At 40.8% G+C, this 22184-nt stretch overlaps 1 protein-coding gene across 2 annotated transcripts in view; it reads left to right on the top strand.

Annotated features, from left to right (window-relative positions):
- Positions 1-22184, top strand: part of IGSF3 (immunoglobulin superfamily member 3) — a 191314-nt gene that overhangs the window by 32010 nt on the left and 137120 nt on the right. For both annotated transcript variants that reach the window (XM_061627994.1, XM_061627995.1), the window contains exon 3: positions 9419-9796. In XM_061627994.1, the coding sequence (XP_061483978.1) occupies positions 9419-9796 (378 nt within the window). The remainder of the gene's footprint in view (positions 1-9418; positions 9797-22184) is intronic.

Raw genomic sequence — 22184 nt, 5'->3', positions numbered from 1 at the left:
TCAGCTCCTGCTTGCAGGCTTCCCAAGGGCAACTAGTTGGCCACTGTGAGAACAGGATGCTGGACTAGATGGCCCCCACCTGATCGAGCAGGTTCTTACGTTATTTTGCTTTGTTAGCTTGTTACTATCACTTTAAATGGAGCGAAAAATGCCAGACATCAAAGCTGGATTTAGAAAGAGAAGAGGCACCAGAGATCATATTGCAAACATATGTTGGATAATGGAACGGAACAAGGAATTTCAGAAGAAAATCACCCTGTGCTTTATAGACTACAGCAAAGCCTTTGACTGTGTAGATCATGAAAAACTATTGAATGCTTTAAAAGAAATGAGGGTGCCACAGCATCTGATTGTCCTGATGCGCAACCTATGCTCTGGACAAGAACTGTAAGGACAGAATATGGAGAAACTGATTGGTTCCCCATCGGAAAGGGTGTGACAGGGGTGTATCTTACCACCCTATTTGTTTAATCTATACGCAGAACATATCATACGGAAAGCAGGATTGGACCAAGATGAAGGAGGTATGAAAATTGGAGGAAGAAATATCAATAATTTAAGATATGCAGATGATACCATACTCTTAGCAGAAACCAGTAATGATTTGAAACAAATGCTGATGAAAGTTAAAGAGGAAAGCACAAAAACAGGACTACAGCTGAATGTCCAAAAGACTAAAGTAATGACAACAGAAGATTTATGTAACTGTAAAGGTGACAATGAGGACATTGAACTTGTCAAGGATTATCAATACCTCGGCACAGTCATTAACCAAACTGGAGACAATAGTCAAGAAATCAGAAGAAGGCTAGAACTGGGTAGGGCAGCTGTGAGAGAACTAGAAAAGGTCACTGAACACCAAAGTCAGGATCATTCAGACCATGGTATTTCCAATCTCTATGTATGGATGGGAAAGTTGGACAGTGAAAAAGGCGGATAAGAGAAAAATCAACTCATTTGAAATGTGGTGCTGGAGGAGAGCTTTGCACATATCATGGACGGCAAAAAAGACGAATAATTGGGTGTTAGAACAAATTAAACCAGAACTGTCACTAGAAGCTAAAATGATGAAACTGAGGTTATCCTACTTTGGACACATCATGAGAAGACATGATTCACTAGAGAAGACCATAATGCTGGGGAAAACAGCAGGGAGTAGAAAAAGAGGAAGGCCAAACAAGAGATGGATTGATTCCATAAAGGAAGCCACAGACCTGTTCACAGATCTGAACAGGGTGGTTCATGACAGATGCCCTTGGAGGTCGCTGATTCATAGGGTCGCTATAAGTCGTAATCGACTTGAAGGCACATAACAACAACAGTCACTTTAAATATCAAGGGTGGTATTCAGCTAAAAAGTTGTGCTTGTGCAGGGGTTAACACTAGTGCAGCAGGATTTCCATTGCTCATGCGGGACCCATGCAATCCCCAAATCTGCTCTGGAGAGTTGGGGGAACCTCCTAGAAAGTTTTAGGGGGCATTTTACATTGTTAGCCTAAGAGCAGTTATTTAACTTTTGTAAATTGTATTTTGTAAATTGTATTGTTTTACTGGTGTATTTTATATTGTGTTTTTGTATTTGTGGGGTTTTTTGTAAGCTGCCTTGAGGGCCTTTGGCCGAAAGATGGGGTATGTATGTATGTATGTATGTATGTATGTATGTATAAATAAATAAATAAAGCCGGGGGAGAAGAGATCATTCCATTGTGCAAGGACAAATCCTTGCACTGACAGAACAATTAGCTTAGCGCTGTTGAATGCAGGCATACCCCGCTTAACGTCACTTCGCTTAACATCACTTCACTTAACGTTGCCTCGCTATAACGTGCATGCTCCATACGTCCCCATACCCCGCTTAATGTTCGCATGCTTCGCGATAACGTACACTATATTGGCATGACGCCGCTGCCATCTAATGGTGATTGCGTGCAGTACAAGTGAAGACAATTGCTTCACTTAAAGTTTATTTTCGCTTAAAGTATACTCTCCGGTCCCATTGCGAACGTTAAAGCGGGGTATGCCTGTACAAACCCAACAGCTTATATTAGTTAAGACAGTTTTAGAGAAACAGTTACCCTATTAAAACTCTTTAGTCAAATTGCCCTTTTAGTCTCTCCATGCCAGTTAAGCCTTACTAACACTCTGCTGGAAGCCTCTTTTTCCAACCCTTTACTGACCGTTGAACTGCAGGCTTGTCTTGCTGTACTGCCTGGAAATCTTCCCTCTGGTACTCCTATCAGTCACCAGACAGCCACATTCGAAATTGTTTTCACTTCTCCCCTCAGCGCTACAGACACATTCTTATCTTGTTTCTTTAGTCTAAACCAAGTGATTCAGCTGTCTCCAACAAATCTTTGGCCAAGCAAACCAAGCCAGTCTGCCTGCCTCTCAGGTCTTCCTTCTTCTTTTCCAGTCCTCTTCCTCTGATGTCATCTTTTTCTGACAGACTCACGAACACCAGGCACCAACAACTCCAACTCTTTCCAACCAACTAACCCAACTACTGCTAACCAGCACCTTATTTTAACGGCCTAGGTGAAACCGTGTGTACTTTTGATTCAATATATTCCTGGAATATGATGAACTATCTGTACAGTGCTATTGCCAAGGCTACAAAACTATTCTGCTGTGTGCTCCCTTTATGGCCTGTCCTAGCTAAGAATGTGTTCTCCTAGCTAATGTGTTTCACTATTAAAGGTCTGATTTATGGCAAATTGATCAATAGGCTTTGTTTTCACTCAACATGGCAAGTGTCCCACTGTCCTCCAATGAGCATGAATAACCAGCCTTTCTTACAAAGTAGGCAGAAAGATTGTCCCAGCTGCTGAACAGCGATCCACATTGCCTCTCCAGCTCCAAGGATGGAGAAAAGCCTGGAGATTGTCTGGCAGGTGCGCCAAGCCAGAGCAGAGAAGTTTTGTGGTGGTGGGCTTCTGCTTGGTATCAGTGATTCAAGTAAAAACCAAGCTGGCATGCTACCTGCTTCACTTTTCTACATGAAAAGTGACAAGGAAGGCTTCCTTGATGCTCCTAGCTGTCTTGCTTGCTTCTGCCAAGCAGTGACTAAGCCAACAGGAGTGATGCAGGAGCTTTGCAACCACCATTTTTTGGCTTGGCTTGTAAAGCTTTCCAAAACATGTAGAACTCTAGGACTGTAGCCGTTTTAATAAAGAAAAAAAGTTGAAATTGGTTGCTACATTATCTTGTGATAGCTCTTGAAGTAATATATTTGGTGATGCATTGGACTCGGACCAGGAAGACCTAGGTTCAGATGCCTGCTCAGCCCAAAAGCAGACATGTCACAATTTCTCGTTTAGAATGATATAGCTGGGATTGTTCCTTTTTATCCTCACAAGGTTGCTATGAGGATCAAATGGAGTTACTCCCATGTATGTTGCTCTGAGCTTCTTAGATGAGAAGAGGGATGCAAATACAATAGGCCATGGCTGTCTTGTGTTGTAATCTGCTTTTTTCTCTAACCCTTTTCACCTCTTCAGTAAAATTTAAATGTGACAGTGGTCACATGGAAAACCAGGAAAGCAATGACCGTATAGGCATTTTACATGGTTTGTGTAAGGTTTAAAATTATCTTAGCTAATATGCTAGCATATAAGCATGCAGCATTCACATGGCAGACCTCAACATACAGTGCAGATTGCAACCGTGCTGGTGTGCAGTTGATGCATGTGTATGTGCATATGGCAAGGTTGTACCTTCACAGGCAACACTTTAAAATGAGTGTTAAGAAAAATGAAATTGGCTCAGATGTAATAGTAGTAACAGAATGAAATATTGGTATTAAATGGTTTATAGTTTCTAGGATTTGCATTTTTAAAAAAGACTACAATACCCCCAACCGCCCTGTGCCGCCGCCCCCATCCATTACAGCCTTTCCCAGCCTTTGTGTCCCCAAATGTTACTGGACTACAGTTCCCATAATTCCTGACCATTGGCCATGCTGTCTGGGTCTGATGGGAATTGTAGTCCAGCAAACCTAGGGACCCAAAGGTTGGGAAAAGCTGCAAATACTGCTCGGCAGCATCCTCTATTTTTATAGCAGTTCTTGTATTGTTAGTATATTGTTCAAGAATTTGCAGTTGGATTCCAGATGTGTCACTGACATGTGTCAGATGCCACCCCTACTTGTAACCCAGGCTTCTCAGAATTGCTCTCTCCTTGAACCCTCCTCTCTTCATTGGAAATTACAATCTGCCAAATAGAGGCCTTGTTTAAAGGAGCATGCATGCACACAAACAGCAAACCTCCAAACAGTAAGACTAGGAAGTGATTTAGTTTGGGATATGTTCTGAAACTCTGTCCCTAATGGTATATTTTGTTCAGTGGGATGCATTTTCTGCTTGTGAAGTGTACTGTTTGTATGTTTCCCTGTTGCTAGATACCCATATCAAGCTCTCTCTATAGTGACCTGTTAAAAGGCACTATTAATCCTGAGTGCAAAGATCCTAATACAGTGTGCATTAAATTGGTTTTATTTCTTGTAAATGGGGGGCTTGGGGTATTAGTCAATCTAGCATAATAGCCAGCAAAGTAGCCTTTTAGATTCCCTTTCCGATACCCATTAGCTAAAAATTTATTAACTTTTTCCTTGTGTTCCTCTTAAAACCAGATTCTTTTATAATGAGGGGAAATATAATTTGGAGCAGCAGTGCGTTCTGCCCAGCCTAATAGTTTGAATTGCACATCATCTGTTCAGCTGTGTGTCTGATGGATCTGCTGAGCCATTTTTCACAATTTATTTTAGAGGTGGTAAGAACACTCTCTCCTGGACCTGTTCCAAGGCTTCTGGTGGGAAAACTTCATATCTGGAGTCTGTTGACCGTCAGGAGAAGACAACTGAATTAATAATCCTTGGACGGCAAACTACCCCTCTCTTTCAGTAGCTTAGGTTATTGTTAAAAAAATATATTAAATTCCTTACTAGCTTTTAAAGAAAATATTTTGTTTGATTACATTAATCAATGTAAATGTGTGTTTTACACCCACAAAGAGAGAGATTGGCTTCACCAAGGTTGTATGTTGCAAGTAATTCAGTAGTGGAGGAGAGATCTTTATGAGATTCAGGCTTCACTGCTAGTGTAGTGGGAGCTACAGGCAATACATAATTGCTATACAATGAAGCAGAGAGCAGCTGTCTTATTCTTTCCTTGTTTGGCAGTGGGGCAGCTTGCTGATAATCTACATCTCAAGACACAGTACTTACTCTTGATCCAAACAGAAAAGGATGGTGGGGGTGCAGTTCCTTTTAATTGTTTTTGTTCTGCTTTTGTTGTGTTTGAGCCTTTTGTTTCAGAATTTGCAAATTGGTTAAACCCACTATGGTTGAATGCTATTGGGGAAGAGTGGCATACAAGCTGAACAAATTAATGTACGCAGAATTAGTTGCTTTAAAACATTCATTGGTATGTTGAGCAAATGCAGGCATTATTGGAGGTGAGAAGATGTATTAAAATGAGTGGTAGATACATCTTCTTATATGATAAAGTTGCCACAACTTATTCACAGCTCCCTGACCACGTACACAAACTTTTAAGATATGCAAGCCTAAATTTTTACCATGGATATGCAGCCATTTTTTTGAACCTCTACCCCTGTCATCTCTGCCCTAAATTTATTAGTTGCCATGTTGCTTTCTCTCTCGATTTTCTGCTCACAGAAATGCACTTTGAAGTCCAGTCTATTTGTTTTTCAAAAGGCAGTGTAGACCGGATGTTCATCTACTTGATTAGGTGAACATTCATAAGTAATCTTCATCTCGGCTCTTCTCTCTTGTGCATGGTTTTACTAGCATCCTTGAGAAATTAATTGCTGCTTTAAAGATTTGTTATAAATGAAACTGACATGTCAGTTTCTTGTGTGTTCTCATACCCTTGGAGAATGTTCTCTGAATTGAGGCATTTGTCAATTTCTGTCCTAGGTTCTAATAGCAATATCATGCTCAGTGTGGTTCTTTATATAGCCAAAATTGCACCACTCACATAAGATGGCAGTATCAGCAGGCTTGAAGAAACCCCAGAGTTTGTGGAAGTACAAAAGTCTTTAGGAAATACCTAAGAGGGACCCCCCCCACACACACACACACTCCAAGAGTCCATGGTGCATGGATACAGAATGCTCATTGACTGTTTGAGGATGGGAGAAGGAACCACTGAATGCGATCCTCCATATAATATTGTTGTGCGCCTCCCCCAATCTTCGAGCAGTGAGATTTCAGGGGTCCCTGCGCCCATCCAGGGTTTCGTTTCCTTTGGGAGAAGGTCAGCGGAGACTGAGGTGTCTTTATGAAATATGGCATTTGAGTTTATTTGCTTATAAAATTATTTATAGGCTGCCTTTTGGGGCATAGCCCACCCAAGCTGGTTTACATCCCACAAAACACCGTAACAGTCAAAAACTATTAATTTAAAAGTAGCAGTTCGTCTAGTATTTAAAAACATGGGCTGTTTTAGACAAAACAGCAAATAGAAATGCTATTCATTCAGTAATAGATCTTTAAAAGAATGCCCTTGATTAAGAAAAGGTGGTCCCAAATAAATGGGATTTTAAACCCTAGTTAAAAATTTGGAGAGTTGGGGTCATTTGCATCTCCATAGGGAGGGTGATTCACAATCTGGTTGCTCTCAGAGGTCAGGCGTTATTGTCTCAGAGGCTAGCTTCACTTGGTAGACTAAAAGCTATTCAGTGCATTTATATTGTTTGGTAGGAAGTATCCCATGAAAGTCGGCATATGATTGTACGGAGCATCACTCTTCTGCACTCAGCATAGAAACCAAGTGGGTTGTCATAGGAGGGAATCTTGCTGGAGAAAGGATGGAGCGCTCCATCCTTTTGAGGCTAGCAGATTTTGTGGATTTATTTAAAAGACTGATTTTAAATATTAAATTTACTAGATTAAAGGCTGAACAATTGACTAAAACTTATTTAGGATGCGGTTAGTCTAATAGTTTCCATTCCGATCACTGTACAAGTTGACCATTCTACTGCAGATGCATATACTGCATATATTGTTGTAACTTGGCTCGTTTCTCAATCGCCATATAATTTAACTATATCTATGCATAGAATTCTCTCTTGTTGTATAATGTATGCTAATAAGCCATTTAGATTACACATCTGATTCTCCAGTTCTAATTGAATATTTCCAAAGAGATGTGAGGGTTGGAAGTGAGAGATGTTGGGTAGCACTAGGTGGCATTACTTGCAGTCCCTCGAGGAACTTCTGATAGTACCTTGAAAGATTAGCTATGAGCTCATGTTGAAACTTCTAATTTATGCTAATTGAAGGTGAATAAGGGAGAGGGAAAAATAAAACACTATTATTATTATTATTATTATTATTATTAAGTGGCACTTTTCTTTCACTAGAAATGAATTTGAAAGGTGCTACTGTGCTTGAGTTGCTCTTTGAGCCCAATCCAAAATAAATTGTGTTTGAAGCCCCACTGAATTCAGTGGACATATTTCTGAAGCAAATGTACATAGGATTGTTTCCTTTACCAGACAACACTTTGGCAAACAGAAGTTATGGAAGGAGATTCTACTGATTAGTTCTTATTTCACAACTCGTTATTTGTTTGATGCAATGCAGTTGTGCTTCTTTCTGTAAAGAGCCTTTCAACTCAGCTATAAAATTTTCCGACAGCAACACGGTCATCTGAGATCTTGTAGATATTAAGGGTTAGAGTGAAAATGAAGATAACTGGTATGAATTTGCCAGCTAATGAGCTGAAATAAACATGCTTTCATTTACAGTTCTCCCAACTGTTAGAAGAAATGTATCTTAAATAGTCTTGTGAAAAGAGGTGTAGCATGTGTGCATGTATGTGGTTTATCCTAAGGCCCATGGTTATTCATTTAAAATAAACATTTCTCTAAAAGATTATTTAGTTTTGAGAACTAGTTTCTTAGCATCACTTAGGGTATCTGTTGTTTTATGGATGACTGAGACAAACGGGCTGGTTTGGACATTATATATGGCATTGCAAGAAAAGAGCCAAGCTCAAACCCTCCTCTCCACCTCTTTTGGCACAACTGCAAGGAGGAGATCAGACATTTTCACTACCATTTTAGATTAACTGTAGTTTGCCATGTTGTCTGAACCTGGACAGACTGTTAATCATAACTCTGCTTATTTGAAATAAGCCAGCTTCGTTCACTATTGTTTATGATCCTGGCTTGTTTCAACAAATCTTAGTTAAGATTAACCAAGGCTTAAGGTATGGATGTAATGCTAAACCCTAGTTAATTTAATATGGAAGTAGAAACTTCTTATGTCTTCTTCACAGCGTCACTGGAAAGGAGAGTGGACAGGGGAGTACATGAGTTTGTAGGGAGGCAAGGCTTATTCTCATTCGGTAAACATATTTTTTTAAAAAGGAAGATCCTCAGGTTGAATGCGAAGGAAGAATTGGGAGTGCACTCAAAAGTTTGCTCCCAATTCTTTCTTTACAGCCAATAAACTGGCACTTTTTAATCTCGTGCCTTTTTCTGTCATCTGGCACAGCAACAGAAAAAGGTGCCCAATTCAAAAACCGCTGACTTTTGGCTGCAACAGAAGAATCAGGAGCACATGTTTGAGTGTGTTCCCCATTCTTCCTCTAGCTGTGGCTGAGATTTCAGGCCATGGCTTGAAGTGTACTGTGCTTGATGACATATATGATGCCAGGCCTGGAAAAGGTGAATGTGTTACTCCAAAGTGACCTGGCAAGTCTAATTAGGCCCATACGCCAGAGCTTTTCCACCACTAAGTTAGGTTCTCTGTTTTTCCCCCTCTTCTGATTGTAGAGATAACTCTGCCATTGTGCCTGAATACTACTAAGGCCCCATGTACAATTAGTGGTTTTGCATGGAGAAATCCATGAATAGGGCCATGCGAGGAGCTTGTCACATGCTCAAGGGATATTTTTCCTGTTTTTCATTCTAAAATAAAAATTTACACACACAGTAATTCATGGGCTTTCCTCTATGGAAAGAGACACCACTATGGTTAAATTTGAATGCTGATAGTATTTTTATGTGTTGGAAGCCGCCTTTGAGGGTTTGCCCCTAAACACTGATTTAAAACAATCTTTAAATAAGCTCAATATGCTTTTGATGTTTGTTTCTGCATAAGAGTTTCATTTGCTACGAAGCAGAGCTGTATAATAAGTGGAAATAGAAGTATAAATATTTGTCGTTTGATCACAAATCTCCTCATGATCTTGAGAAACCAACCACACTTTTTTCTTTTTTTTTTCTTCAGTGGGCATATTTCACCTAATAACTGCCTTTTTTGAAAACCCAAGTGAGTTGTGCAATTAAAGATGCTAGTTTGGAACTGTTAATTTAAAAGTAGTATGTGTTAATTTATTTTATTTAATGAACTAGATGTACCTGAACTCTATTCTTTTCTCCCCGTCAGGACTGGCATTTGCACAACGTCAAGTCACTGTTCAAGAAGGCCCTCTATACCGCACTGAAAATTCCCACATCACCATCTGGTGTAAGGTCAGTGGCTACCAAGGACCATCGGAACAGAATTTTCAGTGGTCCATATATCTCCCATCTGCTCCAGAAAGGGAGGTGCAAATTGTTAGCACCATGGACCCATCCTTCCCTTACGCAATCTACACCCAGCGTGTCAGGAGTGGAGAAATCTATGTAGAGAGGGTCCAGGGGGATTCTGCTCTATTGCACATCACAAAGCTCCAAGACAGGGATGCTGGCGAGTATGAATGTCACACACCCACCACTGATGAAAGATACTTTGGGAGCTACAGTGCCAAGATGAAGCTGATGGGTAAGGTGTTTTATTTTTCAGATTTTTGTAGATCAAGATGGCAAATAATAACTATAAATTAAGGTGAATAAATCTGAGGACAAATTAAACTGAATCAATAACAGCCGGGGGGGAGGGGAATATCAGGAGCTACAGATGACAAGAACTTAATGTCAAAGGTCAATGCACTATGAGCATAAAATAGGTTAGATACAGTGATGGCCTACTTTGAAAATCTCTTCTGTAACTTTTTTCTTGTTTACACTGTAATAGTTGTTTGCATAATGTTGGCTGAACAACAAGTGCATATAACCTGTGAATTTTACTGAATGGTGAGGTATAAATTCAGAAAATAAATAAATACAGGTTTGAGGATTTTAACTGGAACGGCTTTCTCTGATCATATGTTACCAGTTTCACAACGGTTTCACTAGCTTCCTGTTTGCTTCCAGGTCAAATTCAAAGTGCAGGAGGGTGTTGACTGGGGAAAAAAACAAAAAAACTTCTAAACTTCAAATGGCTTGGGGTCCAGGTACCTTGAGGAGTGCCTTCTATTACCTCCTATTAATGCTTTGTTCCAATTTATTGTCCCAACCCTAGAATCCAACCTTAGAATTCAAACCTGGAATGCTCTGGGGTGCAGCAGGGTACTATCATGTCCACAATGCTGTTTAACATCTTTGTGAAGTCCTTGGGAGTTGTCTTCAGGAGATTTGGGGCAAGGTGTCAGCAGTATGCTGCTGATACCCAGCTCTAATTCTCCATAACTTCTGAATTGGAGAGGCCATGCAAGCCATGGACCAATGCCTGGACTTGGTGGTTGGCTGGATGAGGGCCAAAAAGCAAGGATGTAAGTACCCAAAAACACTCCAGCCAAAGAGGGGGGGACCCTCAAGGTGCCAAAGCAGCAACCAGCAAAGAGTTGAGAATGAGAAACTTTTATTGTAGCCCAACGTGTTTCGGGAGTTGCCACAACCCTTTGTCGAGGGCAATCTTTTGCAAAAAACAAGCTGGTATCTCATCAGTGTAACAAACTGAATCAGAGGTCTCCCTCTCTTTGGCTGTCTGGGTGAGGGCCAGTAAACTGTGTCTGAATCTTAGCAAGATGGAAGTGCTGTGGGTTGGTGGTTCCTGAATTCGGATAATTGGCCAATTGCCCTTTGGATGGAATTGTAATCCCTCTGAAAGAGCAGGTTTATAGTCTGGGAGTGCTCCTGGATCCCTCTTTGTTGCTAGAGGCCCAGGTGACCTCAGGGGATAGGAGTGCCTTTTACCAGCTTCAGCAGGTAAGACAGCTGCAGCTGTTTCTGGACTGGGATAGCCTGACCACTGTTGTCCATGCACTGGTAACCTCCAGGCTGTATTACTGTAATGTGCTGTTTGTGCGGCTGCCCTTGAGGTTGGTCTGGAAGCTGCAGCTGATGCAAAATGCAGCAGCGCAGCTGTTCACTGGGGCCAACATCACTCTGCTGTTGAAAGGATTGCACTGGCTGCCCATTTGCTACCAGGCCAAGTTCAAGGTTCTAGTTTTGGTGTACAAAGCACTATACAGCTTGGGACCAGGATACCTGAAAGTTCATCTTACCCCTTATATACCTAGTTGATCGTTGCACTCTGTAGGTGAGGGCCCTGACATGTAGTGTCAGAGAATTAGGACTTACCAATGAATCCAGAGCCACTCCTGGGTGATCAAGCCACGAGACAGTGGGAACAAGCAGAAGGAGTGTTGGGACCAGGGCTGTGGAGTCTGTATGTCAGACCTTCGACTCTGACTCTGACTCCTCTATTTTTCTACTGTCCAACTCCACCCAAAATTGCTTCTGACTCCACCCAAAATTGCTTCTGACTCTGACTCCACGACTCCGACTCCACAGCCCTGGTTGGGACCATACCAAGATAAAAGGTTTTAAAAGATTTACTGAAAGATGTCCAATTGGCACAGCCAGAAGTGCTTTTACAAGTCATCCATTGCAGCAATGGATGGTAAAATGCAATATTAGATAAACCCAATAGTCCTGATCTTTCATACTCACATACTCATGCAAGTAGGTGGTGGCCAACCAGTGCTGTAGCAAGGAAAAAGAGACTTGGGAAAGGAGGCGCACTAATAGAGTTTCATATGGTAGGCTGTGGTAGAAAACTTCTCAAATCTTCTGGTGAAGCTGGGGTGTCTTTACAGTCAGATAATGATTTGACGTTCTTTTGATATCTTCATTGAGCCCCAGTATCTCATCCTTCAGTTGGTCAGCTGGCACTTATAGCGATGTCAGGCTCTTAGAACATCCATGTTCTCAGGACTGCATCTTCTCTTTCTCATACCAGCATGGTGCCTCCCACAGGTGCTGGTCACGGGATCTCTTTTAGGGTACTGAGACTTACATGACTGTCTAAAGTGAAATAAAGGTCTGGAATGGGTGTGGCCACCTGATTAGCCAAGCAAAACAGCTGTGAGTCTGGCTTTTAGAACACTGACAGTGAGTTCTTATTGAGCGTGCCCGATGTTATAATAGACTTCAATGTTAAATTTCTTAAATTAAATAAAATTCAGCCATGCATTTTTTTTAAACTTTCAAACTGCAGAAGATGAAGGTCAGAGTATGGTACTCTGTGAACATGGCTGATTTTTAATTAATTTCAACAAATTTGAGACCACTGACAGAAAAAAGTCCGACAGGGCTCTGGATTTTCTCTCTCTTGTTTTACACTTTGAACTCTGGATTCTCTCTGACTGTTGTGTATATCGCTATGAAAACTTAGACAGTTGTTAAGCAAACGTTTCTGAGTTGAGGACGGCATGTTCTGTAAGGTTTTGTTTTGATATGTTCTTGTGGGAAGCAGCAGAACGGCGTGGGGGTGTATCTTCAATTTAACATTGCGGAATACGAAAAATCCATGCTGACTATAGTATACAGCCACTCTTATGGCTGTGTAATACATATAAAATTGTTTTTATATTGTTTTAAATTTTAAAGTTGTGTTTTAAATTGTATATTTGTTTTAATGTTTTTGATTGCTGTAAACCATCCAGAGAGCTTCGGCTATGGGGCGGTATACAAGTGCAATCAATCAATCAATCAATCAATCAATCAATATACAGCAAATAATACTTTAATTCGTGTTAGCTTCCTGCAGATATCATCTTATCAGGAATTCCGTTCCACACAACATAGGAAGCGGACCTTTAGGGTTGTGGCACCTACCCTTTGGAATTCCCTCCCCATAAATATTAGACAGCTGCCATATCTGTTTTCTTTTTGGCACCTACTGAAGACCTTCCTCTTTCAACAAGCCTTTTAAGTAGAGACCTTATCCCAGTCTGCATCTGTGTTGGAATTGCTTTTTCAGATGTTTTTAAAGTTTTTTTAAAAAATATATGTTTTATTTTAATATGTTTTAGAGTGTTTTTAGTGTTTTTGTTTGCTGCTCTCAGCTCCTTCCAGGAGGAAGGAAAGGATATAAATTTAATAATAATATTAAAGCTAATGGGGCTTTTGATATCCATGCTACTTACCAATCAGTTATAATTTTTCAAGCAGAATATTCTTAGGTGGGGGAGCAAATAGCAGGCACAGACTGGGTTCTCAAGAAAGCATTCTGGCTTTGAATATAAGATAACTAATCCCTAGAAACATATAGTAATAAAGAGAGTACATATAGTAGTATTAGAATAGTTGTTTACATCCCCGTCTGTGCAAATGTGACTCTTTGCGCAGAGCTGTGCCTCAAAGTATTTAATAATTTAGTATAAATCCAGATTGGTTTTAATTAAATACTTGGGAATGGGAATGAAACAGAGCAAGTACATGAGAGGGGAAAAGAAGAGCCCCTGAGATTAGTCCAGGAGAGAGGTGTTGAATAATAGAATGGTTCCATATAGAGTGATGGACTGAACCACCAGTAGACAAAGATACTTTGAGGTTATTAAAGGAGAAGGCATTTAGTTGTTACAGAGAAAGCAGTAGAATAACAGAAGTGCATGACCCACACTTTGAAGTATCAAATTGTTTGAGCTGTTGTATTTATTAGCATCTCAGAAATGGTTAGGTCTTAGAGTCTTTGAAAACTGATTATTTGAATTTACAGAAGTGTTTTGGGGGTATTTCCAGCCATGCAGGACAAAATTTCTTTTGATGTACAGCTTTAATTTATTTATCCTGAAAGTTCAGACAGAATAATAAATACAAACACAAAAGTATATTACAAAAATGAACTCGACACTACACCCTCCCCCCAATAATTGAAAACTCCATGCCCATTCCTGTCCATATCTTCCCAATTTACTGGGGGCAGGGGACTATTACTTGTGCCTCCTGAACTCAAGCTATTAATGCAGGGGTGGGGAACTGGCTGGTGAACTGGATATGTATCTCCCCCAACCCCATGGGCCAAGTTTGACAGATGTATGGGTCTGCCAACCTGTCAATCACCTGATATCACAATGATGTCAGGTAACCTGTTGGTACACAATGCTTTGAAGCTCTGACGATCAAATCACAATCAATTATCATGCACAGCTGTCTGCAAGCACCACCAACCAACTGATCTTTGCAGCTTGTAAAGAGCTGCAGGGCTTTGCAGGCACCACTAATCAGATGATGAATGGTGTCTGCAAAGCCCATTTTTGGCCCAGCCATAACCTTACCTTCCTCCACATCTGGCAACATATATGATGTCAGGTGTAGGGCAGGTGGGTATGGCTTGTCCCAAATGGAAAGGCCTGGTGAGCTTAATTAGCCCCACAAGCCAGAGGTTCCCCAACCTTGGGCTAATATCACGTCCAAATTTCTGCCACAAGAATATCAAACATAGTGAGATGGTGGGCCAAATGGGGAAGCCCGATGGGGCAAGTTTGGCGCAGGAGCTAGAGGTTCCCCACCCCGCCATAAGAGACTGGTAACAAGATATAGGAAAAGAGTCCAAATCACAGGTGAATGCTACAGACCTGCCAAGAGTTTGACAGAGGAAAATAGCTAGTGATGATATCTTTTATATTATCTGTTTTGATAGGGAGAGTGATAAGGAGAGAAAAATCAAGTAGTTCTATTTTGAAAATTCCATATCTGCCAAAAAGGGTTCTTCGTGTGACTAAGAATGGTACTGTTTGCTTTGTAGGTAATAGAAAAATCCCCCTTAGCTTGATTTGGTAATTATGAATTTTGTCAGTGAGTGCAGAGGTGGAAATCTTACCTGTTTTCTGAGAGTGCAGTCTGAGCTTCGAATGGTTGCACATGCTCTCAGAAGGTGCCACATGGATAATTTAATCCAGGTGTTGCCAGCTTGGTGCCTGTGGGTGCCATGGCACTAACAAAGACTTTCATTGGTGCCCTCCTTTTTTTCCTAGTAATCAGGATGCATTTTTCTGTGGTGGATTTTTCTGAGATTAGGTACCCCCAGAAGTTATTTTATACAAATATTACTATATTATAAGTGCAGATGAATGTTAAAAAATCCAGGCACTCATTAAGAACTCACTGTATAGTTAACTTACTGTACAATAGTATACATGTCTGCTTCTGTTTGTTTTTAATGGGCCTTACTCCCAAGTAAGTGGCTACAGGATGGCATGCTAAGTGTTGTTTTAGGGTTGGCATTAAGAACATAAAAAGAGTTTGCTGGATCACGCCAGTGGCTCATGTAGTGCAGCATCCTGTTCTCACAGTAGCCAGCCAGATGCATTTGGGAATCTCCCAACTGGGACCTAAGTACAAAAGCACTCTCCCCTCCTGTGGTTTCCAGAAACTGATATTCAGAAGCATGCTGCCTCTGACCGGAAAACAGGGTTCTTGTGCCTTTAAAAGGTATATCTCCACAGTCAGGACCAACGGGACATAACTGACTTCCATGGTAAACATGAGTGGGTGGGGGAGAGAGAGAAGCAGCAATGACTGTACAGTAGGGCCCCGCTTTACAGCGCTTCGCTTTACAGCGATTCTCTAATACAGCGGTCTCAATTAGACGCAATTAGACTAAAGCCCTACTCATACAGTGCTTGTTCCGCTTTTACGGCGGTTTTGAGGCATCGCGCATCATTCTATTCAATGGGTTCCGCTTTACAGCGGTTTTCGCTTTACAGTGGGGGTCCGGAACGTAACCCGCCGTATGAGTGGGCCCTACTGTACTCTAATTTTGTGTTATGACATGCCCCTCATGGCAGTCATATGTTATGCCATGCCCATCCCTTAGCAGCCATTTTGTGACTGGCATTGTCAGCACTCCCTCAACATTCAAAATGTGCCCACTAGTCAAAAAAGGTTGGTGACCCCTGACTTAATCACATTAGCAGTGCAGTTGTGGTTGAAAGCTGCTTAGCAATCTGCACATACCTGCTCTCCCCTTCCAAAAGAAAGAAGGAAAAGAAAAAAAGACATATATGGGAACAAAGAATTTTAGATAGCAGAGAAATAATTGAGGAATTGGCTCAAAATAAGATATTTGCCTAATAAAAACTTGCTTGGGCAAGTTCCATAGTTCACAGTAACCAACTGAGTTTCAGTGAAAAGAAAGGATTTGACATTAAAAAACATTTGGACATTGCCTTTTAAAGTAGCTGCGTTCGGGTGGTTGGGTGCTAAATCCTGCCCACATTTGCTCAGAAGACTGATTTTACATTCTCAGCTGGTGAAGAACCTTTGGAGAGATTGCTGCTTAGTTTGTAATCCATTTTAGCATTATGAAGTAAACAAATTCATATTCTGAACCCAGATAATCATAAGCTTTGACAACATCACTAATTATTTCAGTTTGTGATAAAACTTGAAATATCTGTTTCCTCTATCATATGTGGGATAACTAGTGTTTCTGAACGATGAGTGAGTTACTGTGTTTCATTTTCTCAGAACTGGAACCCAACTTTCTTCTTTCATCAAGTTATCAATTTTTAATTCCTTCATTAGGTTCAGCAGCTTTTACTTGGCAGCAGACTTGCCCAAGGGACTGGGGGGTGGAGGTGGAGTTTTAGTTTCTTTGAGTGCTGTGAGGTGTGTGGGGGAAGGGTGGGTAAAGAGGATTTTTTAAAAAACTGCATTTGATGGTTCATTGTACCACTTAGTGCCTTGGTAGTTTGTGGTAAACATTAATTGAGCATTTTGTCTTTGTTTTCTTTTATTTAAAGATGGGGGCTGATCCAGTAAAACCACAGGGACGCAAAAGTAAAGGGCAGTCTGCTTGCTATGAGAAAGCTGCTTAAGACGGCATCTTGCTTTTGCGTTATTATAGTGCTCACACAAATGGGCTAAGCAGTATGGTGAGGGCACACTCCATGTTATGGCTGCTGCTGTCCTATGCTGAAACATGGATGCTGTTCTATGTCCCATCAGCCTCCACCAGCATGTGGTGGTGAATAATAATAATAATAATAATACATTTCTATCTTGCCCTTCCTTCCAGAAAGAGCCCAGGATGGCAAACAAAATCACTAAAAGCACTCTTGTTGTTACGTGCCTTCAAGTTGATTATGACTTACGGTGACATTATGAATCAGTGACCTCCAATAGCATCTGTTATAAACCACCGTGTTCAGATCTTGTAAGTTCAGGTGTGTGGCTGTTGAGCCCCAGCTCTCTCAGGAGCATCATGGAGGGGGGCTGGATGAGCGCCATTGCCGGCTGCTAGGGCAAGGGGAAGAATCAGAGGGTGTTGAGACTTTCAAGGATGAGGCGGGAGGGGGGGTGTTTGACACTGTGCCAGTTCCCACAGACAGTTCTCCCGCCGAAGAAGACTGTGCTCAGCTTCCAGATGCCCCCATAGAGCCGTTGGGGAATGTCTTGGCGTGCGAGCCAACTCCACCCCCCCGAGCTCCCCCCTTGGCACGTCAAGCGCTTCCCCACCTCCTGAAGCCGAGTCAGCACCTATCGAGACTGTATTGTCAGATGAGCCAGCGGAGGCATGCCACCTTTTGCCCCGTGCCAGACACCGGGAGAAGCTCTTCGGTCAGAGGAAGGTTCTTCAAAGGAGTCAGAGATTATGGGCGAAGACCTTTCCTACTTAAGCCTGCTCCTCCCTGATCGGAGTGCTGACTCAACTTCCTTCACACGCTGCAGACTTTACTTAGGTAGCCTAGTTAGGGATTGCAGTGAGCTAGCATAGTGTGCCTATGAAACGTATTGCCTTCTATGTTACTTTAATAAAACAGGAATTGATTCCATCCTCATCTCCGTCTCATGAGTCTCTTTCTAGGCCAGACAGTGGCTTCCTTTAATGGAATCAATCCATCTCTTGTTGGCCTTCCTATTTTTCTACTCCCTGCTGTTTTTCTGAGCATTATTGTCTTTTCTAGTGAATCAGGTCTTCTCATTATGTGTCCGAAGTATGATAACCTCAGTTTAATCATTTTAACATCTAATGATAGTTCTGGTTTAATTTATTCTAACACCCAACTATCTGTCTTTTTCTTGCAGTGCATGGTATGCGCAAAGCTCTCCTCCAATACCACATTTCAGAGGAGTTGATTTTTGTCTTATCAGCTTTTTTCACTGTCCAACTTTCACATCCATACATAGAGATCGGGAATACCATGGTCTGAATGATCCTGACTTTAGTGTTCAGTGATTCATCTTTGCATTTGAGGATCTTTTCTAGTTCTGTCATAGCTGCCCCCACAATCCTAGCCTTCTAATTTCTTGACTATTGTCTCCATTTTGGTTAATGACTGTGCCAAGGTATTGATAATCCTTGACAAGTTCAATGTCCTCATTGTCAACTTTAAAGTTACATAAATCTTCTGTTGTCATTACTTTAGTCTTCTTGACTTTCAGCTGTAGTCCTGCTTTTGTGCTTTCCTCTTTAACTTTCATCTGCATTCGTTTCAAATCATTACTGGTTTCTGCCAACAGTATGGCATAATATCTTAAATTATTGATATCTCCCACCAATTTTCACACCTCCTTCATTTTGGTCCAATCCCGCTTTCCAAATATGTTCTGCATATAGATTAAACAAATAAGGTGATAAAATACACTCCTGTCTCACACCCTTTCCTATGGGGAACCAATCAGTTTCTCCACATTCTGTCCTTACTGTAGGCTATTGTACAGAGTACAGGTTGCACATCAGGACAGTCAGATGCTGTGGCACCCCCATTTCTTTTAAAGCATTCCATAGTATTTCATGATTGAGAATCTTGGGCATTACTTTACTTGCATGGGATATTAAGGCAGTAAAGTGATAATTACTGCATTCCCTAGGATCCTCTCTCTTTGGAATTGGGATATATATTGAACGCTTTGTCTGTGGGCCATTGTTTAGTTTTCCATATTTCTGGACAATTTTTTGTCAAAATCTGGACAGATTCAGTCTCAGTGGCCTGTAGCAACTCTATTGGTATGCCATCTGTTCCTGATGATTTGTCTCCTCCAAGTATTTTAAGAGCAGCTTTCACCTCATATTCTAAAATTTCTGGTTCTTTATCATACGGTTCCCCCGTGAATGAATCTGTCATCCTTGCATTTCTTTTACAGAGTTCTTCGGTGTATTGCTTCCATCTTCCTTTTATTTCATCTCGGTCAGTCAGTGTGTTTCCCTGTTGATTATTCAACATCCGTACTCTTGGTTTAAATTTCCCTTCAATCTTTGGAATAGGGCTCTCTTTAACCATTTTAAGAGTTTTATCAATCATTCATTGAGATCTTTCTCTTTTTTTAACTAGAGGTCTTTTTGCATTCTTCCCTGATAATGTCTCTGACTTTACTCCATAATTCTTCTGGTTCTCTATCAACTAAGTTTAAAGCCTCAAATCTGTTCTTTATTTGATCTTTATATTCTTCTGGGATGTTATTTAAATTGTATTTTGGCATTATGATTGCTTTGTTCTTCTTCTTTAGCTTTACTGTGATTTTCGATACGACCAGTTCATGATCTGTACCACAGTCTGCTCCTGGTCTTGTTTTCGCAGAAAGTATGGAACTTCTCCATCTTCTGCTACCAATTATATAATCAATTTGATTCCTATATTGACCTTTTGGTGATGTCCACGTGTACAGTTGTCTTTTCAGTTGCTCAAAAAATGTGTTTGCAAGAAACAAATTGTTGGCTTCACAGAATTCAATGTCTTTCTCCTGTTTCATTTCTATCTCTTAAACCCCATTTTCCCACAATTTCTTGTTCTTTTCTGTTCCCTGCTTTTGCATTCCAGTCCCCCATGATTATCAGCACATCTTGTTTTGGTATATGATCAATTTCTTCCTGTACTTCTGCGTAAAATCTCTCCAATTCCTCTTCTTCTGTGTTTGCTGTTGGAGTGTAGACTTGGATGATGGTTGTGTTAATAGGTTTTCTATTTAATCTCATTGATATAACTTGCTCAGACCTTGCGTTAGAGCTCCTAATTGCTTTTGCTGCATCACTTCTCACTAGTAAAACAACCGTGTTTCTTCTTAATTTCTCATTTCCTGCATAATATTGTAGTTGCGTGATTGAAAATGTCCCATTTCTGTCCATTTTAATTAACTCACCCCAAGTATTGTAATGTTGATGCGTTCCATTTCTTGCTTCACAATTTCTAACTTTCCCTGGTTCATGTTTCTCACATTCTATGTTCCTATTGTGTATGTCATACAACTCCGGACTCTCCTTTCGCATCTGTGCACATCAGCCTCCAGGCTTCCTTTCAGCTTTGACCCGGTTGACTCGTGCTTGTCTGTTGTTCTTCTCCAGTAGCTCACTGAGTGCCATCTGACCTGGGGGTCTCATCTTCCAGCACTATCTCATGTTGCATTTTGGATACTCTGTTCATAGGGTTTTCGTGGTAAGAGATATTCAGAGGTGGTCTACCATTGTCTTCTTCTGAGTTTGGATGCACTTTAGTCTGGTGTCTCAGCTTTGAGCATTCTGCCTTGGGTGACCCTGCTAGGAATCTAGCCTCTTGGTCTAGACTCCTGACGGCATTGCTCTCAGCTTCTTTGGCACTCTCAAACCCCCTCACCTCGTTAAAGTGTGCATCCTAGAGGAGGGAAAAAACTCTAAAACATTTTTAAAAACAGACTTTAAAGTATATTAAAACAAAACATATTTAAAAGCAATTCCAATACAGATGCAGACTGGGATAAGGTCTCTACTTAAAAGGCTTGTTGAAAGAGGAAGATCTTCAACAGGCACTGAAAGGATAACAGAGATAGTGCCTGTCTAATATTTAAAGGGAGGGAATTCCAAAGGGTAGGTCCCACAACACTAAAGATCTGCTCCCTATGTTGTGTGGAATGGACCTCCTGATAAGGTGGTATCTGCAGGAGGCCCTCACCTGCAGAGGCAGTGGTTGACTGGGTATATAAGGGGTAAGAAGGAATTTCAGGGAGTTGTAGTTCAAAACATCTGGAGGGAGACAGGTTGGGGAAGGTTGGCTTCCATATAGTAATTGTAACAAGTAACCAGCTCTAAGATGGGTGGGGAAGTGGGCAGGAAATGGCTGAAGGCCCAAATCATTAATGCAACAGTCCAGTCAGTTTGATGAGCTGTGTCAGATTGTCAGTTTGTGATCAGTGCAAGTTCCTTTCTCTGAGGTATGCTCTTTTTTTCTAAATTCATCTTAATCACAATTAGAAAAAAGTAATGTTTGAATCAGTCATGACAGTACCTTCACATGAAGGTTGAGAGACCATGCTGGAGGGAGGGTAATTTCTCTCTGCCTGAGGTAATTTTTCAAACAAACGTTTAACTGTCTAAACTATTGCTTCAAACTATTCCATTAGACTTTTGGAACAAAGGATTATCAAAGATGGATTTATATGATTATCATATTATATGGATCTGTTATGGGACAAGTACAGTCCAACGGCTATTTTACCAGTAGAAATAGATCATATTTCTTACCTAATTATTGTACATGTCTCCAAGAATATTGAGTCAAAAATCAGAAGAGATTTATGGTAGATTGTGAAACCCAACTTGCCTATCAGGAACTTCACTTATTATTTATCTATATGAGATTGTTATAGAATATGACTGGTGTTTATCATCACCCATATCTAAAACATTGCTTATCAGACCAGTCATTACTGGGGTGCATTATGTGTATCATATGACCAAAGAACCACATGAAAATCATTGTAGTGGATTTTTGCAGAAGACTTTCCCTTCCCCAGCCTGGTGCATTGGAAGAACAACTAGAGGAGTGTGGTGAAATACGTCATTTTTCCCTCCTAGCGAGTTTAGATGCAGTTTTAACAGGCAAAAAACTGTTTCCCTAGACCAGTAAGCAGGGACCTGGGAAGGATAAAAAGAAAGTGAAAATAATTTGCATTTAGAAGTAAAAGGAAGAAAAATAATGACTGTTTACTGGATTTCCTACAACTTTCTCCTCCTGTTTGAAGGTTTGCCGTGGGCCGATTCCATTTGGCAACAACTTTGAGCAGAAGGAATAAATCATGCTGCATTGTGCTCCTTGGCTTATATCTCTTGGTTTCTCATTAACATTGTG

Source organism: Rhineura floridana, chromosome 5, assembly GCF_030035675.1.
Source record: "Rhineura floridana isolate rRhiFlo1 chromosome 5, rRhiFlo1.hap2, whole genome shotgun sequence".
NCBI classification, from domain to species: Eukaryota; Metazoa; Chordata; class Lepidosauria; order Squamata; family Rhineuridae; genus Rhineura; species Rhineura floridana.
This window is presented reverse-complemented; position numbering and strand designations above follow the sequence as displayed.